This window comes from Heloderma suspectum, chromosome 3 (genome assembly GCF_057233095.1).
Source record: "Heloderma suspectum isolate Gila_16-S chromosome 3, 16-S_ref, whole genome shotgun sequence".
Taxonomy (NCBI): domain Eukaryota; kingdom Metazoa; phylum Chordata; class Lepidosauria; order Squamata; family Helodermatidae; genus Heloderma; species Heloderma suspectum.
The window spans coordinates 120,912,660-120,931,069 of record NC_139460.1 but is presented as its reverse complement, the minus strand read 5'-3'; the positions used below and the strand labels follow the sequence as shown (position 1 = coordinate 120,931,069).

At 42.3% G+C, this 18,410-nt stretch overlaps 1 protein-coding gene across 1 annotated transcript in view; it reads right to left on the bottom strand.

Moving 5' to 3' along the window:
* The window catches only part of SLC9A7 (solute carrier family 9 member A7), an 85,639-nt gene that overhangs the window by 30,091 nt on the left and 37,138 nt on the right, over window positions 1-18,410 (bottom strand). The window contains exons 4-12 of the mRNA XM_084844303.1: window positions 17,538-17,614; window positions 11,569-11,681; window positions 9,665-9,770; window positions 9,275-9,416; window positions 8,599-8,704; window positions 6,581-6,669; window positions 5,724-5,837; window positions 4,654-4,765; window positions 2,622-2,775 (exon numbers count right to left, since the gene is read on the bottom strand). Coding sequence (XP_084700429.1) covers window positions 2,622-2,775; window positions 4,654-4,765; window positions 5,724-5,837; window positions 6,581-6,669; window positions 8,599-8,704; window positions 9,275-9,416; window positions 9,665-9,770; window positions 11,569-11,681; window positions 17,538-17,614 — 1,013 coding nt within the window. The remainder of the gene's footprint in view (window positions 1-2,621; window positions 2,776-4,653; window positions 4,766-5,723; window positions 5,838-6,580; window positions 6,670-8,598; window positions 8,705-9,274; window positions 9,417-9,664; window positions 9,771-11,568; window positions 11,682-17,537; window positions 17,615-18,410) is intronic.

Genomic DNA, 18,410 nt, shown 5'->3' with positions numbered 1-18,410 from the left:
TGCATTATTTAACTGTAACTGCAATCCCCCCCCATTAATTATAACAAGAATAGTTTGTTTTCAAGCACTTGCCGAAGCACTATCAGTAGCTCTTGCCGACAGTATTTTGAATTATTGTGCCCAATGTCCCAGGCCGCTACTATCTTCAGGGGAGGCCTTCTTGTCCATGCCATGGCCTACGGAGTTCCATTTAGCAGTTACATGGACGCAAGCCTTCTCTGAGGTGGCGCCCACCCTGTGGAATGCTCTCCCCGCTGAGGCACATCAGGCCTTAGTGCTGATGTGTTTTAGGTGTTTATTGAAACTGCATCTGTTTAGTTTGGCTCTGCCCCAGCCACAAGCTATCTTTGAACCAGTCTCCAGTATGAAAACATTGTGTATTTTTGTTTTGTAAACCACTTTGTGATTTATTCAAATGACAAGCAGTATATAAATATTGCTAATAAATACGTAAATAAACATACACAGGGACTCTGCTTTAAATTCCTGGCTCAAACTTCAGTCAGACAGAATTCCTTCAAAACAACAGTGCAGCACACTGTCAGAAAAGCAAGGTCAAGAATGAACTACATTTTCTACAGTGCCAATGGCTCATGAGCAACTAGTTCTCAGCCTTCAGCTTGTATCCAGTATAGGGATGTTTTCTGATTTAACTAACTGATGGTGTTGCAGAACCTCAACAAGTGACCAACTTCTTTTTCTTGCATTAAAGCTGCACATTACTGCCATCTCCTGGATTAAGGGGTTCACTTCATGCAGCTTCTACAACTATTTTACTGCAGCTATCTTTACTACTAAGGTTAGCAGAGAATCAAAAGAGCTATTAAATTGTACCATATTCTGTAAAGCCAGTAAAGTCACCAGAGTGCCTAGGATGATCTTTGGCAGTAGGGATGTCAGAAGAATCCAGTTTCGGGATGGAGCTTGGCAAATTTTTGCCAGCTTGACCCCCTGGATGCCAGCTCACAGATCCCTGTGCTTGCCCAACTTGATGTGTGCTGAGTTGAGCAAGCTCGTGGTTTCTTGCTTGGTTGCGAGCCACCATTTTGCAGAAAATTGTGGGTAAGCTATTTACAGTAATCACCAACTTGCGCCTGTAATTTTGAACAAATCACGCTATTTAGAGCCACCATTTTGTGAAAATCGCCATTTCTGTAAATAACTTACCTGCAATTTTGCACAAAATGGCAGCTCGTGACAAGACAGAAACCATGAGCTCTCGCTGGGTGCCTGCAGACCACCTTGCTCTGCATGCCTGCCAGGGTCGGGCAAGTGGAGGGAGTCTGGCGAGCACCCCGCAAACAGGACACAGAGAAGTTCACCCATCCCTATTTAGCAGTGATGAAACATAGATTTTTCCCTCCAAAGAGCTTTTGTTTCACTGAAAGTAGATCTAAGTAGATGCCTGGACATTACCTGGTGCAAAACTAATGAGGCGGTAAAAGGCCAAGCATACTGTTTGAAAACACTGCAGGGGTCATAGGGGTGGAAATGGCACTCTTAGAGCATCTTTGGTTATAATATACTGGCAAGAATATAGGGAACAGAAATGTTCTGCTCAGACAGCATCAGGTTTGTTATGAAAAACCATTTCGGATGATGCAAAACCTGATTCCTCCTCTTGCCAATGGGCTTTTGGTACCCCCATTAACTTTAATGGAAACTTATAAAAGGGCTTCCACAAAATAATTTCCATTAAAAAAAAATCCATTACATAAAAATAAGGAAGCTTATAAATTCCTACGTAACCAATGAAGGGTCAAACTTTGGGGTCATTCTACATGATCTCAAGAAGTGGATCATAACTACAAGCAATTTGCCATTTTCCTAGTGTCTGGCCTCACATGCCCTCCCACTTAGAAGTTGTAGAGCAGGGAAGTACAAAGCTTCAAAATAATCAAATCAACAGAATAAAGATAAACAAAATGTTCACAAGATGGGGACAGGAAGTTATCATGCTACCTAGGCGAAAGAACATATTTTATCCAGTTACAAATATTGTGCTTCGAGTGCTTGTAAGATGCAACATCCCTACAATAAAAGTATTGTCTTAAGAGAAAATATCTGGGAATATGTAACTAATTGTGTGTGTGTTGCCAATTGCAGAGAAAGGCTCCAATGCATGCTTACCTAGGATTAAGTCCCACAGAGGTCAATTGACTTACTTCTGAATAAACCTTTATAGGACTGCTCTGTTAATTTCCCATTGCAGACTATGAGCTCCTCATGTGTGACAATAGGCACTAACATTTCAAAAGTAGTAGATGGGAGGAACCTGGAATTTAAGTGTGATCACCTAGCGTGAGCTAACTTGATCTCGAACCACTAAAACAAGACATGCAGACCTCAACATGACTTGGAATTAAGAAAAATGCAAAATATTTAACCTCTCAATGAAGCACAAGGTTTTGGAGATATTAACTGTAATTTTTCTATGAAACAAAGTAAAAGAATTTTAATTTAAATTTTAAATTGTTTGGTTTGGTTAAAATTCACAATAAAATTATTTTTAAAAAAGAAAAAGTAAAACAATGAATACTGGTTATATTGCATTGATTTCTGGTTATTATTATTAAAGTATAAATATGAAGTTAAAAAATATTTTGTTTCAAGATCTGTACCTTATATTTAGCCATGAGAGCATGGGTGTTGTGCCTCCACCAATGATCCAAACAGTAAAGAAGACAATGAGGAGCGTTGTGGAGAACATCATCTGATGAGCATAAGTTGCAGTGTCTCGTATGGCTAGAGCAAATGCCATGGCTCCTCTAAGACCTGCAGAGAACATTGGAGAGGCATATAATCTCTCACAAGACAGGAGAGATTGTGTACAACACCGCCCTCAACATAGAATTGAAGTGTTAAAGATTTGCCCATTTGAGACATTTGCCCAGCTTTGGACACAGCTCCAGCAAAGCTTTCTCAGCTCCAGTAAAGTGGGACATGTTGTTACTATGTAGACCGTTCCAAAAACAAATGGTTAGGTCCATATTAAGGGACCCTAAGATCTGTGCTCTGAGGGATTGATTATTTCATGCAAATCAAACAAGCTTCCATTTAAGATGAAGAGCTTCTCTCTACAATTAGTGGAGCAACTAGATACACAGGATTTATTCTGCTTCCAGGTTTTCACCCAGTCTGGAAAAATCACAGCAAGTAGGGAGGTAAGGACGTGAAAACCAGGGAAAGACTGAGCTGCTGGGATAGTGTTAAAATAGCCATAGGATAGGAAACACTGAAGTCCCAGACCCTTGACCATATTCAACGCCTGCTCCATTTTTAATCTTTCTGCCAGACATTTCTTATGGAGTTCTAAGAGCTTTGCCATGATTGTGAGGGCTAAAAAGCATGATATATTTTTGGGTTTAAATATATATCAAGGACTTCTTCATCCTATTTATTTGTTTGTTTATATAAAATTATTTCTAAGCTGCCTTTAAGGGTTGAACCCTCCCAAGGCGGCATACAAGATAAAAACTGTACAGAACAGGTACAATAAGAATTACAGGTACAACCCTAGCATTATTTATGAGATTACATGAAACATTAAAGTCATTTTACACCATTTAAAAAAAAACTTCATTTAATGAAGCTTCCTTTGGGTGGGGGGATCCTTAAGAGCAGTATGCTAGACATGTTCAAGGCCAACTCTCGTGCCACATTTGGTTTTCATGTCTCCCCCCAGCACAAATGGTAATGTTCATGTTGCATGGCGGTGTACTCATGCTATTTCCATACCAGTTCGTGCATTAATGCCTTAAGTGCTTTTGAGCAAATAAAGTGGCATATAGTGTAATTAATAATAAAAAAATAGCTTTGCAACTAAAAGGTCATTTTGCTTGTAGCTCCATCCAGACCAACAGTGTGATCACAGCAGGCAGTTGCTGCTTCACACGCAGAGCATCATGCACTCTGTTGGAAGCAGATGAAGCCCTGCTCATCATACTAGGGGAATGCCCACTGTGGGTTACATCGCCTAACTGCTACAAGTTTTGTCTGCTGCAATTGCCCTACACGTGCCACAGTCTTCCCCTCAAGTTGGGTTGGGGAGGCAAGGCAAACTCAACTCAAGAGTATTTACTTGGCCAAGGGTGCAGAACCTCTTTCAGCCTGAGAGCCGAATTCCATTTCAGAGTAGCTCTTGGGGGCCACATTCCAGTGGTGGGTGGGGCCAAAGGCAAAAGGGGTGGAGCCAAAAATACCAGCTAATTTTAACTTCAAGTTCTTACTGCCAGTCACAAAACCTTAGGACAGGCATTTCAATTTCTGCAATGGGGGAAAACGGCACAAAAGCTGGGAAGCCACCAAACAATTGGTGGTTGGGGGAAAGGGAGTGGGGCCAAGGAAAAGGGGTGTGGCCATCTGGAGAACCTCAGAGGCCCAAGACCGAGATCTCAGGAGGGCTGGATTTGTCTTCCTAGCCTGAGGTTCTGCACCTCTGTGCTTGGCGAACAAGTGAAGCTGACGAAGAAAAAAGCAGTTGAAGTGGCAGGGAGAAGGGGAAAGAGAGACAGACAGACAGACATATGAAGTAAGTTGTTGTAGAACAAAAACGATTTCCTCCAGTCCAACAACAAGCACTTTGAACTGATAATATCTTTTATGCCGATGGAACTTCCTATTATACAAGGCAGCTTCATCGGATTATTTTACCTGAAAACATCATCATGTGCTGAAAGTTCCAGCTGATCTTGTGCCTTCTGCCCAAATTCAAGAAGAAAGAAAGTGGATAGATGTGTGCAGCTCGTCCCAGGAAGACAGCAATCTAACCCCACCTTTTGGTTAAGGATCCAGCAGTTTCTCTGTCACAATATGATGAGGTCTTTTCTTTAAGCTTAATGCTCCACTTTTATACATATATTTAGTTGTTTATTTCTAAATGTATGAATCACCTTTCAGCCTAAACAGGGGCCCTAGAGGCAACCTACAATTAAAATTTAAAACAATTTAAAAGGGTTTTTTTTTTCTTTATGAGGGAAACAGTGGCTTTAATTAAAATCTGGTAGGACCACCAGGGGCCAGGTAAAATTAACTTTGTGATCCCTGACCTAATCGTCCGCCTCCCAAAAAAGATAGATTTTTGAAATCTGGCAAACACTGACAATTCCAGATAAATTCTGGGAATGTCAATATTCTCTGATGCATATGCTCACTGGTCAGTCACACATCAGTGAATGCTGGTCATCTTACTTATGTGACTAACAACATTCAATGGGATCGCTCTGAAATTTTAGACATTCAGAACATTTGTCTGGGTTTGTCAACATTCACCAGATTTCAGATGCTCACTGTCACATATATAAAGCTGATTTTCTACTAATATTTAATCTATTCTATCTAATCTATTAGATATTAAGAGGTTATTTAAGAAAAGCATTATCTTGTTTTGACTACAGCAACAGAGAACAAGGTACAAAGTATTTGGATTTGTAAAGGAAGCTGCAGCAAAACTTTCCAAACTCTCATTTTAAAATATGTTAAAATTAACAACATATTCTGCAGGCCTACAACCATATGTGTAGGGAAAGACACTTTAAGACTTCAATCATACACATTTACCTAGGACTAAATCAATGGGATTGCAGCGTTAAACACACATTATTTCAGAGCGTATAAGCATAGTGAGGTAGAGGGTGGGCAAGAGAGGTCCTGAAATTTTTCTAGGCAACTCTGAAACACAGCTGAGAGATGCGTTTCAGTACAGAAAAACCAAGGAAGGATACAAAAGCTCCAATGACAAAAATGGGGCTGAAGATGTGCTTCTGGAAAGTAAACAGGGCTAAGCCCATATACGAAAATATGAAGTTTTCAGCCAGGAAATGCAGAACTTCAAAGAGCTGAGAAGGAAGTTGAAGAAAAGTTAGCCTGCCAGTTAAATTCAATACAATTCATGCTTCTTATAAAGAGCAATACACTTCCTTGCATTCAAAACTTCCTGTTTTTATAAATAAATATAGTCAAGTTGATATGAATCATAGGGCGCGTGTGCACGTCTGTGTGCCCGCGCGCGTGTAGCTCCCATGCTGCTGCTGTAACACAGGGGTGGGCAAAAGGTAGATCGTCAGACGTTTTGGACTTCAACTCCCAGAAGCCCCTGCCAGCATGGCCAATGGTCGAGAATGCTAGGAGTTAAAGTCTAAAAAATCTGGAGATCTACTCTCTGCTCACCCCTGCTGTAACATATAAATGACCTTCTTGGAGAAACATGTGGCATAGGCTTATATGGATTATAGGATTATATGTCACTCCTATTGCAGGTGAGGGATAGAATGCCAGAAGGCTAAGGTAGAACCCCTCCCTCTCAACTGCAAGTGTTGTAGGTGCAGGGATATTTTGGGATGGGGGGAGGGAAATTCAACCGAGTAAATATGCAATCCGACACCTGCAGTCTGAATGGTAGAATTCAGAGAAGGCTGCACCACACAAATCCCCCAATTGTGCCTTTCAACTAATCAACTGAGAGAAACCATTATCAGTTTTTGACAGGTTTATGCCACCTGACATAATGAATGAAGGCATGCAATGTAAGTGGAGTGCACCTTATTATTTAAAAAGCAAAACTGAGAAGATATTCTTTCACCTGCTTGGTTCGGCTTCTTGACTCGATGGATAGATTATTGTATGTGTAGTGAGCTTGCGTGATTCCACAGAATAAAACAGATACCACACCTGCCAAGAAAAGCAGCACATCCAGAAACATTATGTAAATGTAGATTGTATTTTTTCTGGCTTAATTATATTTAAAACTCCTTAACAATCTTCTTTAATTCCTGAAGTGTTATATACCAATGCATACTTACTAGCTGGCATGATGGCTTTGTGTGTTAGCCCTTTGTAGTGAACCTGTCCAGTGTTCTAATGAGACATCATGAAGCTTAATCCTGCCTGAAAGTTTTACCATCCGTCCTGGAAACCCAGATCTATAAATTCCATGTGTGTGGAGACTGGCTCTTGTAATTTTGAAGCAGGAATAGTCAATCTGCACATTCTCCAAAGCACTTTATTTTATGTTTTCTGTGACTCAGCCCCACTGCTGAAAACAGATTACATGGTTGAGCCCTCACACAAATTAAGCCCCAATCTTTTCAAGTGTTTGCAAGAGGTTTTTCTTTTAAAAAACAAACAAAACTTGCCTGGGCACATCCATATATTGCGAGATTAACCCAAGATTCACTTGGCATGCGAGCATTCCATATGCCAAGTGACGGTAAAACGGCAAGTGGATATATACAAGTCCACAAATTAACGATATTTTAATCCCAATGTTTAATTATATTACATTGCATTCCATGATTAGGTCCCACCTATCCGCATTGCTCCAACATAAAAAGACAGTCTCTTTTTCCTGGTGGATTAAGAGACCCATACAAAATACCTTTCAGGACTGTAAAGGAGGTGTGGGGAACCACAGACTTGGGGGACAAACCTGGCCCTCTTGAGTTCCCCAGATGACCATGCCCCCTCCTCCCTACCCGACCCCCTTTCCCCCAGCCACTGATTGTTTGGTGGTTTCCCAGGTTTTGTGCAGTTTTTTCCTCATTCTAAAAGGCTAAAATGCCTCTCCTAAGGCATTCGTTACTGCCAGCAAGAGCTTTAAGTTACAATAGACTGAGGGTTTTTTTGTACTTCTGGTCCCATCCCTTTTGTCTTTAGCCCTGCCCCCTTTGCCTTCAGCCCCACCTACCTCTGGAATGCACTCCTCCAAGAGCTTCTTCAAAATGGAATTCAGCCCCCTGGCCAAAAGGGGTTCCCCACCCCTGCTATAAAGGGTGCAATACGCTCACACATTGTACTTTCAACAATTACAAACAGCATGCATAACTTATCTAGGTTTGCCTTAATTTATTTTGAAAGATTCCCTTTACTATCAGTGCAGTGAGAACAAAATCTACAGCTGAGATACAATGAATATACAACTGCTTCTGGCAGCCGATGGTGCTCTGAGATTGTGTTCCTTGAACAGCAAGCCATGCACCCCCTGCCTATATACTACATTGCAACCTCTCATTTAAACTGAGAGCACTTTCAAAAGCAGATGACATTGGGATCAGCTGTTCAAAGTCAAACATCCCAGCAGGTGTGTCCAAGCCTTGGGTGTACCTCCTAATATAACCCTTTGAATCTTGGCCACCCAGTCACCAGTTTGTCCTGTGGTGACCAATTCTGCACATTGCAAAACCCATTTGAACAATAAGTTTCTGCACTGGGTTCATCTGATGTGAAAGCAACTCCACAAACAGACAGGACATAAAACAGCTTAAGTCATTAAAGAAATAATAACGCCAGGAAAACGCACATCTTTTACATGTCAGGAGTTCTGTAGTATGAAGACAATGAACTTTAATTTCAGGGGCTAAAAGTGCCTCTGGTTGTATTTGTGACTTATTTCATTTCAAAGTTATACACATCCAAGGAACTAAACTAGAAATCAAATTCATATTATAAATCTATGCAGGAATTATGGCTAAAAAAATATCTCTTAAGAAAAAGACATAAGGTTCATGTGCTGAAACACAAGACTCGCAGCTGAAATGTTCTGATCACTATGTCAACACAAAACTGCTTGGCATCTCCTGCTCAGCTATCAGAGCACCTTACCTGTAAAACCACAAGCTTCAGCCAGCAAGAATGTACTCCAAGACATCAGGAAAAAGAGTGCTGTCTCCAGCAAGGGAAAGCAATGCAGCTTTGTAAACTTCGTTACGTAAGTATTTTGTTAAGGGATCATAAAAATCACTGGATATTTTCTACAGCTATTAAAACTCATCTCACAGGAATGATTATGAGGAGAGTCAGTGTAGTACAGCAGCTATAGAGGCAGACCATTGGTTCTTCCTACCTCCCTAACCTGGCCAGTTAAAAATGCTTCCAGGTTATGCACGGGTCTTTGCCTAGGCAACAGCCAGATTCTAACCTCATCCATTTGGCTTCCTAGTTTCCCTCTACTCTAGGAGTCTCTGCTTGTCAGCCTATCTTCTCATCTCCGTGGCTCCTAGTTTGCTTGTCTACTTGTTTGGCTGTTCCAGCCTCCCTTGGACAAAGTCTTTGGCTTGGCCCGCAACTGATTCTGCCTCCAAAGTGGCCCTCCTGTGGAGTAGAATTCTCCCAGTCTCAGCATCACTTTTAGAGATGACATGCTGCCCACCACAACTCTAAAGTGAGACGACCCAAAGGAAGCAGCAGATAAGAAGTGGCACCATTTGTACCAGGGAGAAAAATCAGCTGTTGGTTCCCAAATGTGAACAGTTCAATGGACTTTTATAGAGAAGGATATCAGAGCTGTCACAACCCCCGTCACTAGTCCCATCATGAAAGAGCCGCTGAAGATGCCAAGGAAGACGCCGACGGATTTAAAAAAGGCCGCTGCATCAAAAGCATGGGCATTTCCCTCTGCGGGCTGATATGCTACAATAGAACTGCAAGGGGTGGGAAAAAAGTAGCAGTGAGCAGAGTATTTATCCCAGATCATTCATCATCCAACAACCATCTTAGGAGTCAGATACTTCTCATCTGCCCATCTGCTCCCAAATATCTCCAGGCAAATGCAAAAACAAAACAAAACAGTGGTGTCTCCAAATCTAGTTTATCAAACTGTCAGAAAATGGTCAATTTAGCATTAATTATCTGTCACGTAACACATGAAACATCAGAGCTTTTTACTTACGAAGACAGTACAATAGCAACGGCATCGTTTAGAACACTCTCTCCAAACAGCAGTGCATAGAGATCAACATCAGCGTGAAGTTCATTAAAAATTGCCAGTACAGTAACTACAATTGGAAAAAAAAAAAGCAAGAGGCTTAAAATTAGATTTACTGTACATGAAGTTGTGCAGAGCAAAAACTGTTCTCTAGACTTCCTGCACAGGGAATGATATCAAAGTGCAATATAAACATGAGACCAAAGATGTTAACACAGGATGACAGTTGGTGAAAGGTCTTCTAATCTAAACATTTCTCTTAGGTTCAATTCCTGCACTGCTTTTGTATGCGCTCAAGTTATCACAAGGCAACATGGTGAAGATTTCTTCAGCATGCACCCAGATGTGGAGACATCTGGTATTCACAACACTGAGTGAAAGTTTCCCTCACATGGGAAATGCCTGCTTTTGCTATATGGGTGCATGCCTCAGTAACAGCAAAAATCACAAATCATGCCACAGTCTGGGCTGACCCAAGGCCAAACAAAATGAACATGAGACTTGGGCCTTAAGAGAAAATAACAGCAAGTATTTCCAGCATCTGTCAGCTCTGAGAACTTTTAATACATCAACAAAGTACGTGGGAATCAACTTCAGTTACCATCAGAAGATTAGAATAAAATACATGCATGTACCAACTCCATTCCAAACTAAAATTGTTTTGGTCTATTCGACAAAAAAATCTAAAATCTATGGCAACACCTTTAATAGAGCCAATTAAAAAGTTGAGAGCACACTTACAAATTCTCCAGCACTCTTTCAGCAAGTTGTGTTAAAACAAAACAGAACAGCAGAGGATGGGGGAATGGGTGGAGGAGGAGGAGAAAAAGCAGAGCATGATGTTGTCGCCCCCAAGCCTGCAATTAATGACAGTCTTAAGATGATTGTGCAGGATGGGTTGTGCAGACATAACTGGACTAGCCTCACAGAGTGGAATTCAAATTGCAGGATGCAACTGAGGCTACTGTGATAAAAATGGGAAAAGAATCAGTATTCCCTTTTTTTGGTCCCGGTTCCATCCCACATCAGCAGGGTAACAAGAGAAACCTCAGGACGGGTGGGAGGAGCTGATATGAAGCTCTGACGTGCATCAGGGTTGTCCCAGTTTTCAGGAAGGGAGATGCTGGTGTGTTTACAAGCTACAGCAAGGGCTCCAACCAACATGGATCAGGACTTCCCAGGCTACCCTGGCAGCACAGAAAGAGCCATACAATCCCATGCAGCAGAGGCTCCAACACTGTCAGGGATACAGAAGGAGGAGACCTAAGGCCCATCCAAAAGTGAGAGAGAGAGAGTGTGTGTGTGTGTGTGTGTGTGTCCGTCCGTCCATGTGGGGGCGGGGGGGGAGAAACAGAAGACTGTCTGTGCCACTACATCTGCAAGACTCTCCCCCTCCCTGGATTCAAATGTATGCCATATAGAGACATGAGTAGCCCCACCAGCTACAATTCTTGGCACCAGCGAGCTACGCTGCACTCTGTTTTCTGTATTTTTTTCCTGTGGAGCAGAAAATGTACCCATGTTACCCATCCAAGCTTTCTAGTTAGAGCAGAGGCCAGCTATGAATTCATGCTGCATTTCAGAATTCTCCAAGCAGCCACACTTCAACGTATGAAGAATACCACTTCTCCTATAGATTGACTTTTAAGTAAACCCCTGTCTCTCTACATAATTATTATGCCATGTATGGAAATAAAATTAATTCATTGCTAAATGAGCAGTTCAGACATTAGGCAAATATTGTCAATCGTAAGTACATTATTTCTTCAAGGTGGCTCATCATATAAATTGATAATGTTAGCTCAAATACCGTCAGGGTAGCTGTAAAAAAAAATTACATATACATTTTAAGATGCTAAAGTCTGTACCTGGATCAGTTGCTGATATAATGGCTCCAAAGAAGAGACAATCTGTGTAGTAAAATGTATCCGAGAGCTGTCCCACCAGGTTCATTAATTTTACAACACCATACATAAGATTCCTGTGGAGAAAAGGAAGAAAGATGCAGTGAAGCTTTTATTTTCGGAATCTCTTTAAACCAGATGATTCTGGACCTGTTCGACTGCCCATTTTATAAAACATTTGTACCATGTACATCTCTTCTCCAAGCAACACTATTGCTGGCAAATGTGTAACCCATCCTATGGATGGTTACTTAGAAGCAAGTCCCAGAGAGTCAAATGGGGCTTTATTCCCAGGTAAACAGAATAAGCCCCTTCATGGATCACTGCCTTGTTGTGGCGAAGGGGCTTGCGTAACTCAGTGAAGCCATAAGCTATGCCGTGCAGGGCCACCCAAGACGGACAGGTCATGGCAGAGAGTTCTGACAAAATGTGGTCCACTGGAGAAGGAAATGGCAACCTACTCCAGTATTCTTGCCAAGAAAACCCCATGGAACGTATCACAAGGCTAAAAGAGATGACGCCGGAAGATGAGCCCCTCAGGTCGGAAGGTGTACAATATGCTACTGGGGAAGAGCAGAGGGTATTTCCAAGTAGCGCCAGAAAGAGTGAAGCGGCTGGGCCAAAGCCGAAAGGACACTCAGCTGTGGATGTGTCTGGTGGTGAAAAGAAAATCCGATGCTGTAAAGAACAATATTGTTTAGGAACCTGGAATGTCAGATCAATGAATCAAGGTAAGCTGGAGGTGGTCAAACATGAGATGGCAAGATTGAACATCGACATCTTGGGAATCAGCGAACTAAAATGGACAAGCATGGGCGAATTTAATTCAGGTGACCATCATATCTACTACTGTGGGCAAGAATCCCTTAGAAGAAATGGAGTAGCACTCATAGTCAACAAAAGGGTGGGAAAAGCAGTACTGGGGTACAATCTTAAAAATGATAGAATGATCTCAGTACGAATCCAAGGCAAACCATTCAACATCACAGTAATTCAAGTCTATGCCCCAACCACTGATGCCGAAGAAGCTGAGGTTGATCGGTTCTATGAAGACCTACAACACCTTCTAGAACTAACACCAAAAAAAGATGTCCTCTTCATCATAGGGGATTGGAATGCTAAAGTAGGAAATCAAGAAATCACCGGGATAACAGGCAGGCATGGCCTTGGTGTACAACATGAAGCAGGACAAAAGCTAATAGAGTTTTGCCAAGAGAACATGCTGATCATAGCAAACACTCTTTTCCAACAGCACAAGAGGCGACTCTACACATGGACGTCACCAGATGGTCAATATCGAAATCAGATTGATTATGTCCTTTGCAGCCAAAGATGGAGAAGCTCCATACAGTCAGTAAAAACAAGACCTGGAGCTGACTGTGGCTCAGATCATGAGCTGCTTCTTGCAAAATTTCAGCTTAAATTGAAGAACGTAGGGAAAACCACTAAACCGTTCAGGTATGACCTAAATCATATCCCTGATGAATACACAGTGGAGGTGAGGAATAGATTTCAGGGATTAGACCTGATAGACAGAGTGCCTGAGGAACTATGGACGGAGGTCTGTAACATTGTTCAGGAGGCAGCAACGAAATCCATCCCAAAGAAAAAGAAATGCAAGAAAGCCAAGTGGCTGTCTGATGAGGCTTTACAAGTAGCTGAGGAAAGAAGGGAAGCGAAAAGCAAGGGAGAAAGGGGAAGATATACCCAACTGAACGCAGAGTTCCAGAGAATAGCAAGGAGAGACAAGAAGGCCTTCTTAAATGAACAATGCAAAGAAATCGAGGAAAACAACAGAATGGGAAAGACTAGAGATCTCTTCAAGAAAATTGGAGATCTCAAGGGAACGTTTTGTGCAAAGACGGGCATGATAAAGGACAAAGAAGGCAGGGACCTAACAGAAGCAGATGAGATTAAGAAGAGGTGGAAAGAATACACAGAAGAACTATACAGGAAAGATCTGAATGTCCCTGATAGCCATGATAGTGCGGTCACTGAACTTGAGCCGGACATCCTAGAGAGTGAAGTCAAGTGGGCCTTAGGAAGCATTAGTAACAACAAAGCTAGTGGAGATGACAGTATTCCAGCCGAGCTATTTAAAATCCTAAAAGATGATGCTGTTAAAGTGCTGCATTCAATATGTCAACAAATCTGGAACACTCAACAGTGGCCACAAGACTGGAAAAGGTCAGTTTACATTCCAATTCCAAAGAAGGGCAACGCCAAAGAGTGTTCAAACTACCGCACAATTGCGCTCATTTCACATGCCAGCAAGGTGATGCTCAAAATCCTACAAGCTAGGCTTCAGCAGTATGCGAACCGAAAACTACCGGAAGAACAAGCTGGGTTTCGAAGAGGCAGAGGAACTAGAGATCAAATCGCCAACTTTCGCTGCATCATGGAGAAAGCAAGAGAATTCCAGAAAAACGTCTATTTCTGCTTCATTGACTACGCTAAAGCCTTTGATTGTGTGGATCACAACAAACTGTGGCAAATTCTGAAAGTGATGGGAGTACCAGACCACCTTACCTGTCTCCTGAGAAACCTGTACGAGGGTCAAGAAGCAACAGTAAGAACCAGACATGGAACAACCGATTGGTTCAAAATTGGGAAAGGAGTACGACAAGGCTGCATATTGTCACCCTGCTTATTTAACTTATATGCAGAGTACATCATGAGAAATGCCGGGTTGGATGAATCAGAGGTCGGAATTAAGATTGCTGGGAGAATTATCAACAACCTCCGATATGCAGACGATACCACCCTAATGGCAGAAAGCGAAGAGGATCTAAAGAGCCTCTTGTTGAGGGTGAAGGAGGAGAGTACAAAAGCTGGTTTGAAACTCAACATTAAAAAAACGAAGATCATGGCATCTGGCCCCATCACTTCCTGGCATATAGAAGGGGAAGAAATGGAAGCAGTGACAGATTTTACTTTCTTGGGCTCCAAGATCACCGCAGACGGTGACTGTAGCCATGAAATTCAAAGACGCTTGCTCCTGGGGAGGAAAGCTATGGCCAACCTAGACAGCATAGTAAGAAGCAGAGACATCACCTTGCCGACAAAGGTCCGTCTAATCAAAGCTATGGTTTTCCCAGTAGTAATGTATGGCTGTGAGAGCTGGACTATAAGGAAGGCTGAGCGCCGAAGAATTGATGCTTTCGAACTGTGGTGCTGGAGAAGACTCTTACGAGTCCCCTGGACTGCAAGGAGGTCAAATCAGTCCATCCTAAAGGAAATCAACCCTGAGTGCTCATTGGAAGGACAGATAATGAAGCTGAAGCTCCAATATTTTGGCCACCTAATGCGAAGAGAAAACTCCCTGGAAAAGACCCTGATGCTGGGAAAGACTGAAGGCAAAAGGAGAAGGGGACGGCAGAGGATGAGATGGCTAGATAGCATCACGGATGCAATGAATATGAACTTGAGCACGCTCCGGGAGAGAGCGCAGGACAGGAAGGCCTGGCGTGCTATGGTCCATGGGGTCACGAAGAGTCGGACACGACTGAACGACTGAACAACAACAACAAACAGAATAAGATTACAGCCATATGGCATTCTACATGAGGCTGTTATCCCACACCTTTACTGAGACTTCTGCTTCTGGATTCTTTGCAGGACTAAGGTCGGCTCTTTACACATGCTTTCCCCCGCCTGGGGGGGGGGGGTGTCTTTCCCTGCCTTTCTATATGTTTCATTATACAGCCACTAGATGGCACAGTAGTATAGAGTCTTGTGGAAAAAAAGGAAAGGTTCCTCCTGTGCAAGCACTGGGTCATTACTGACCCCTAGAGGGACACCACTTTCGCTAGCGTTTTCATGGCAGACTATAGCGGGGTGGTTTGCCATTGCCTTCCCCAGTTGTGACTACCTTTCCCCCAGCAAGCTGGGTCCTCACTTTACCGACCTCGGAAGGATGGAGGGCTGAGTCGACCTGAGCCGGCTACCCGAGACCCAGCTTCCGCTGGGATCGAACTCAGGTAGTGGGGAGAGTTTCGGTTGCATATACTGCACACAAGACTCTCATTCTGCCATTTCTAAATAATACCAGACTTTCCTTGTTAGGGAAAAAACCCGTGATAATGGTTGCAAAGCACAGGAGAGGCTATAGAGGATGATGACATCATGCGAAGGACCTGCAAACTACCGTGAGTGAGGAATCACGAGAGCACAATAAAAGCCTCATGTAGAAAGGCTCATAATCTCTCTTTCAGGATTTGAACATTTGGCCTAATGGGAAGGAGGAAAGAAAGAAGAGGAGGAGTACATCCAAAGTTGTGAAGTTTCTCTGGGAATGCTGTGGGAAAGCAGAGGAGTGAGGGAAGAGAGGCTGCCTTTTCATTCATGGACAATACAGGGAGAGGCATTGTTAATTAAAGAGCCACAAATGAATGCACCATTTTCACCATGGAACGTATCCTTTCTTCCTTTGGGAAGCATGACGAGCCCTGATCCCAAGTTTGAGCCTGGAGAAGGAGGCTGGGGGGCCATCCTTACAGTCATAGTATGTTTTGGAGGTGCCCCACATGTACCTCAGAAGGACAGTGTGACTATGGCAGCAACCCCAGTCTGAGCTTGATGTGAGAGTTGGATTTAATCTGCGCTGAGCTGCACTTTAGAAGGTGCCCCAATCACCCTGGAAGCAAGGTGTAGCACAGATTCATCCCAGACTAGTAGCTGGGGACAGTCTAGTGCAGCTCGACAAGACATCAGAAACAAGACCAATCTCCTCTTGGAATATAGGGAGCATTCCAAGAACCACACATTCTTGGATGGCTACTAAGGATAGCCAAAAACATGTGGTCCCCCTGCTGTGAGTTAAGGGTAGGCCCAAGCCAACAACAAAGCCAATATACTCTTAGTTTCAGGCAGCATGTGATGTTCCTGCCCGAGGTTCCACCTTTCTCCAGCCTCCACCACTGAAACTGAGAAACAAACCTCTCAGGAAACACTTGCTTTCACTTTGGGACAGTTGTACCCACCATCCCTCAAGCTGCAGTCCTTCTACCCTCTCTGGGTTCCAGAGAAACTCAATGTGCTCAATTGGTTCCCTCAACCCCCTACAGAACCAGGAAAAACATATAATAAAGGTAGCATTAAAATCAATCAATATGTGGGAATTTGGATTTTTAAAAACAAATATTTATTTAAAACACGAAAGTTATAAGTTATTGTTATTAATCAATGCTTGTTCCTAACTTCCCTAGCTACTCTACCCCTCCTAAACTACCTAGACGTTGCTTCTTCAATCTCTAAACCCTATCTGACTTCTAACCCAGTTCATTCCTTATATTACCTCAGAATCCTCACGCCCACTCAGGCCCCTCCCACCTTTCCCTTACTCTCTGGCATACTATTAACCCCACCTTACCTAGGTTAAATGTAACAGTATACAAACATACACAACAAAAGAGGCAGATGTTACACAGCACATAGCAAGTAATTACATGAACTTATATCACAAGTCTGGGAACAAATCTCAGTTCATCTGATGTTCAGAGAGTGCTCTGACTACATTTTAGATAGGATAAAATAGTTTTTAATATTGGAATGGATATTCTGTTAACTTCCCTTCAGCAATATACAATATACAACCATTTGGAAAGTTGAAGTACGCAATGCCGACTTCATTTATATACAGGGAAGCCATATCGTCCCATAGGATGAAACTATTTTAAAAAGGTAATCAAGGTCATCTGCTGTTGAGTGCACAAATAAAACACTCATTTGTTTATTTATTTTTTCAGTGGAGGAAAAGAACAATTTCCACTGTCCATCGGTTTTGCCAAGACCTAGGTATTACATGGCACCTGTTTGTAAACCAGCTTCATCTCATTGATTTCGGTGGACCAATTGAAGCACAGTGAGGTCAGTGATAAATGATCCAAAAACCATGCCCCCCACCAAAGACTAACTGGCAAAACTCAACTCACCCAATAATGAAACAAGAGACTGCAGTTCCCAAGAAGGCATAAGTCAGAATAGACCCCAGATTTCTGAAGAAGTGCCTCTGCAGAAGAAAAGATGGATTAGGCACAAATAAAACAGCAGTTCTTAAGAAATCCTTCCAAACTCCAAAACAGAACACAACACTTTCAGCAATATTGTTGAGTCACATTCTGCTTAGAGTACTTTCAGCTTTACTATGCAATCCTTTTGAAATATTTGGAAGACTGGTATCAGTTATCTCAGAATCATGTTTCAACACACTCAGCAACTGCCTGGTATAAATGACTCAGGATGGCCAAATTATGACTCTTCTCTGCTCAGCATCTAAGATCAGTAGCTGCCACTGCCTACTAAGTTTTAAAAAAGCAAGTCGGGTTTTTATATTTTATGGGAGAAGAGATTGAACTGAGGTAATAAGTGAAATTCTGCCAGCTTCCAACCACCCAACTAGCTTAGAAGGTTAGTGTACACTAACTGAGTAATAATATGATTACTTAACCAAGAAGTTAATAAACCTAAGAAACAGAAATATAGAATTGCAGTCAAATAAAAGGAACAAAATTGTTCTCATTTCATATACAGTCATGATCTTTCTGATAATAGGCATAGAGGCTGTATCTTATGCAGCTATAGAAGATCAAAAGGCAGCAGTCTGAGGAGCATATAAGATGTAGCATGGAATCTAGGAGGGATAGCTTCTGCTAACTCCAGATTGAAGACTCCAAACAAAAGACTAAGCTGCTGTGTGTGTGTGCATGCACGCATCATAAATACGGGAGAATTTGCCCGTAAAAATGGACTGGGAGGAAAATAGCTTGGTCCAGGAATAATTCCATGAGACAGGACACAAAAGGCCA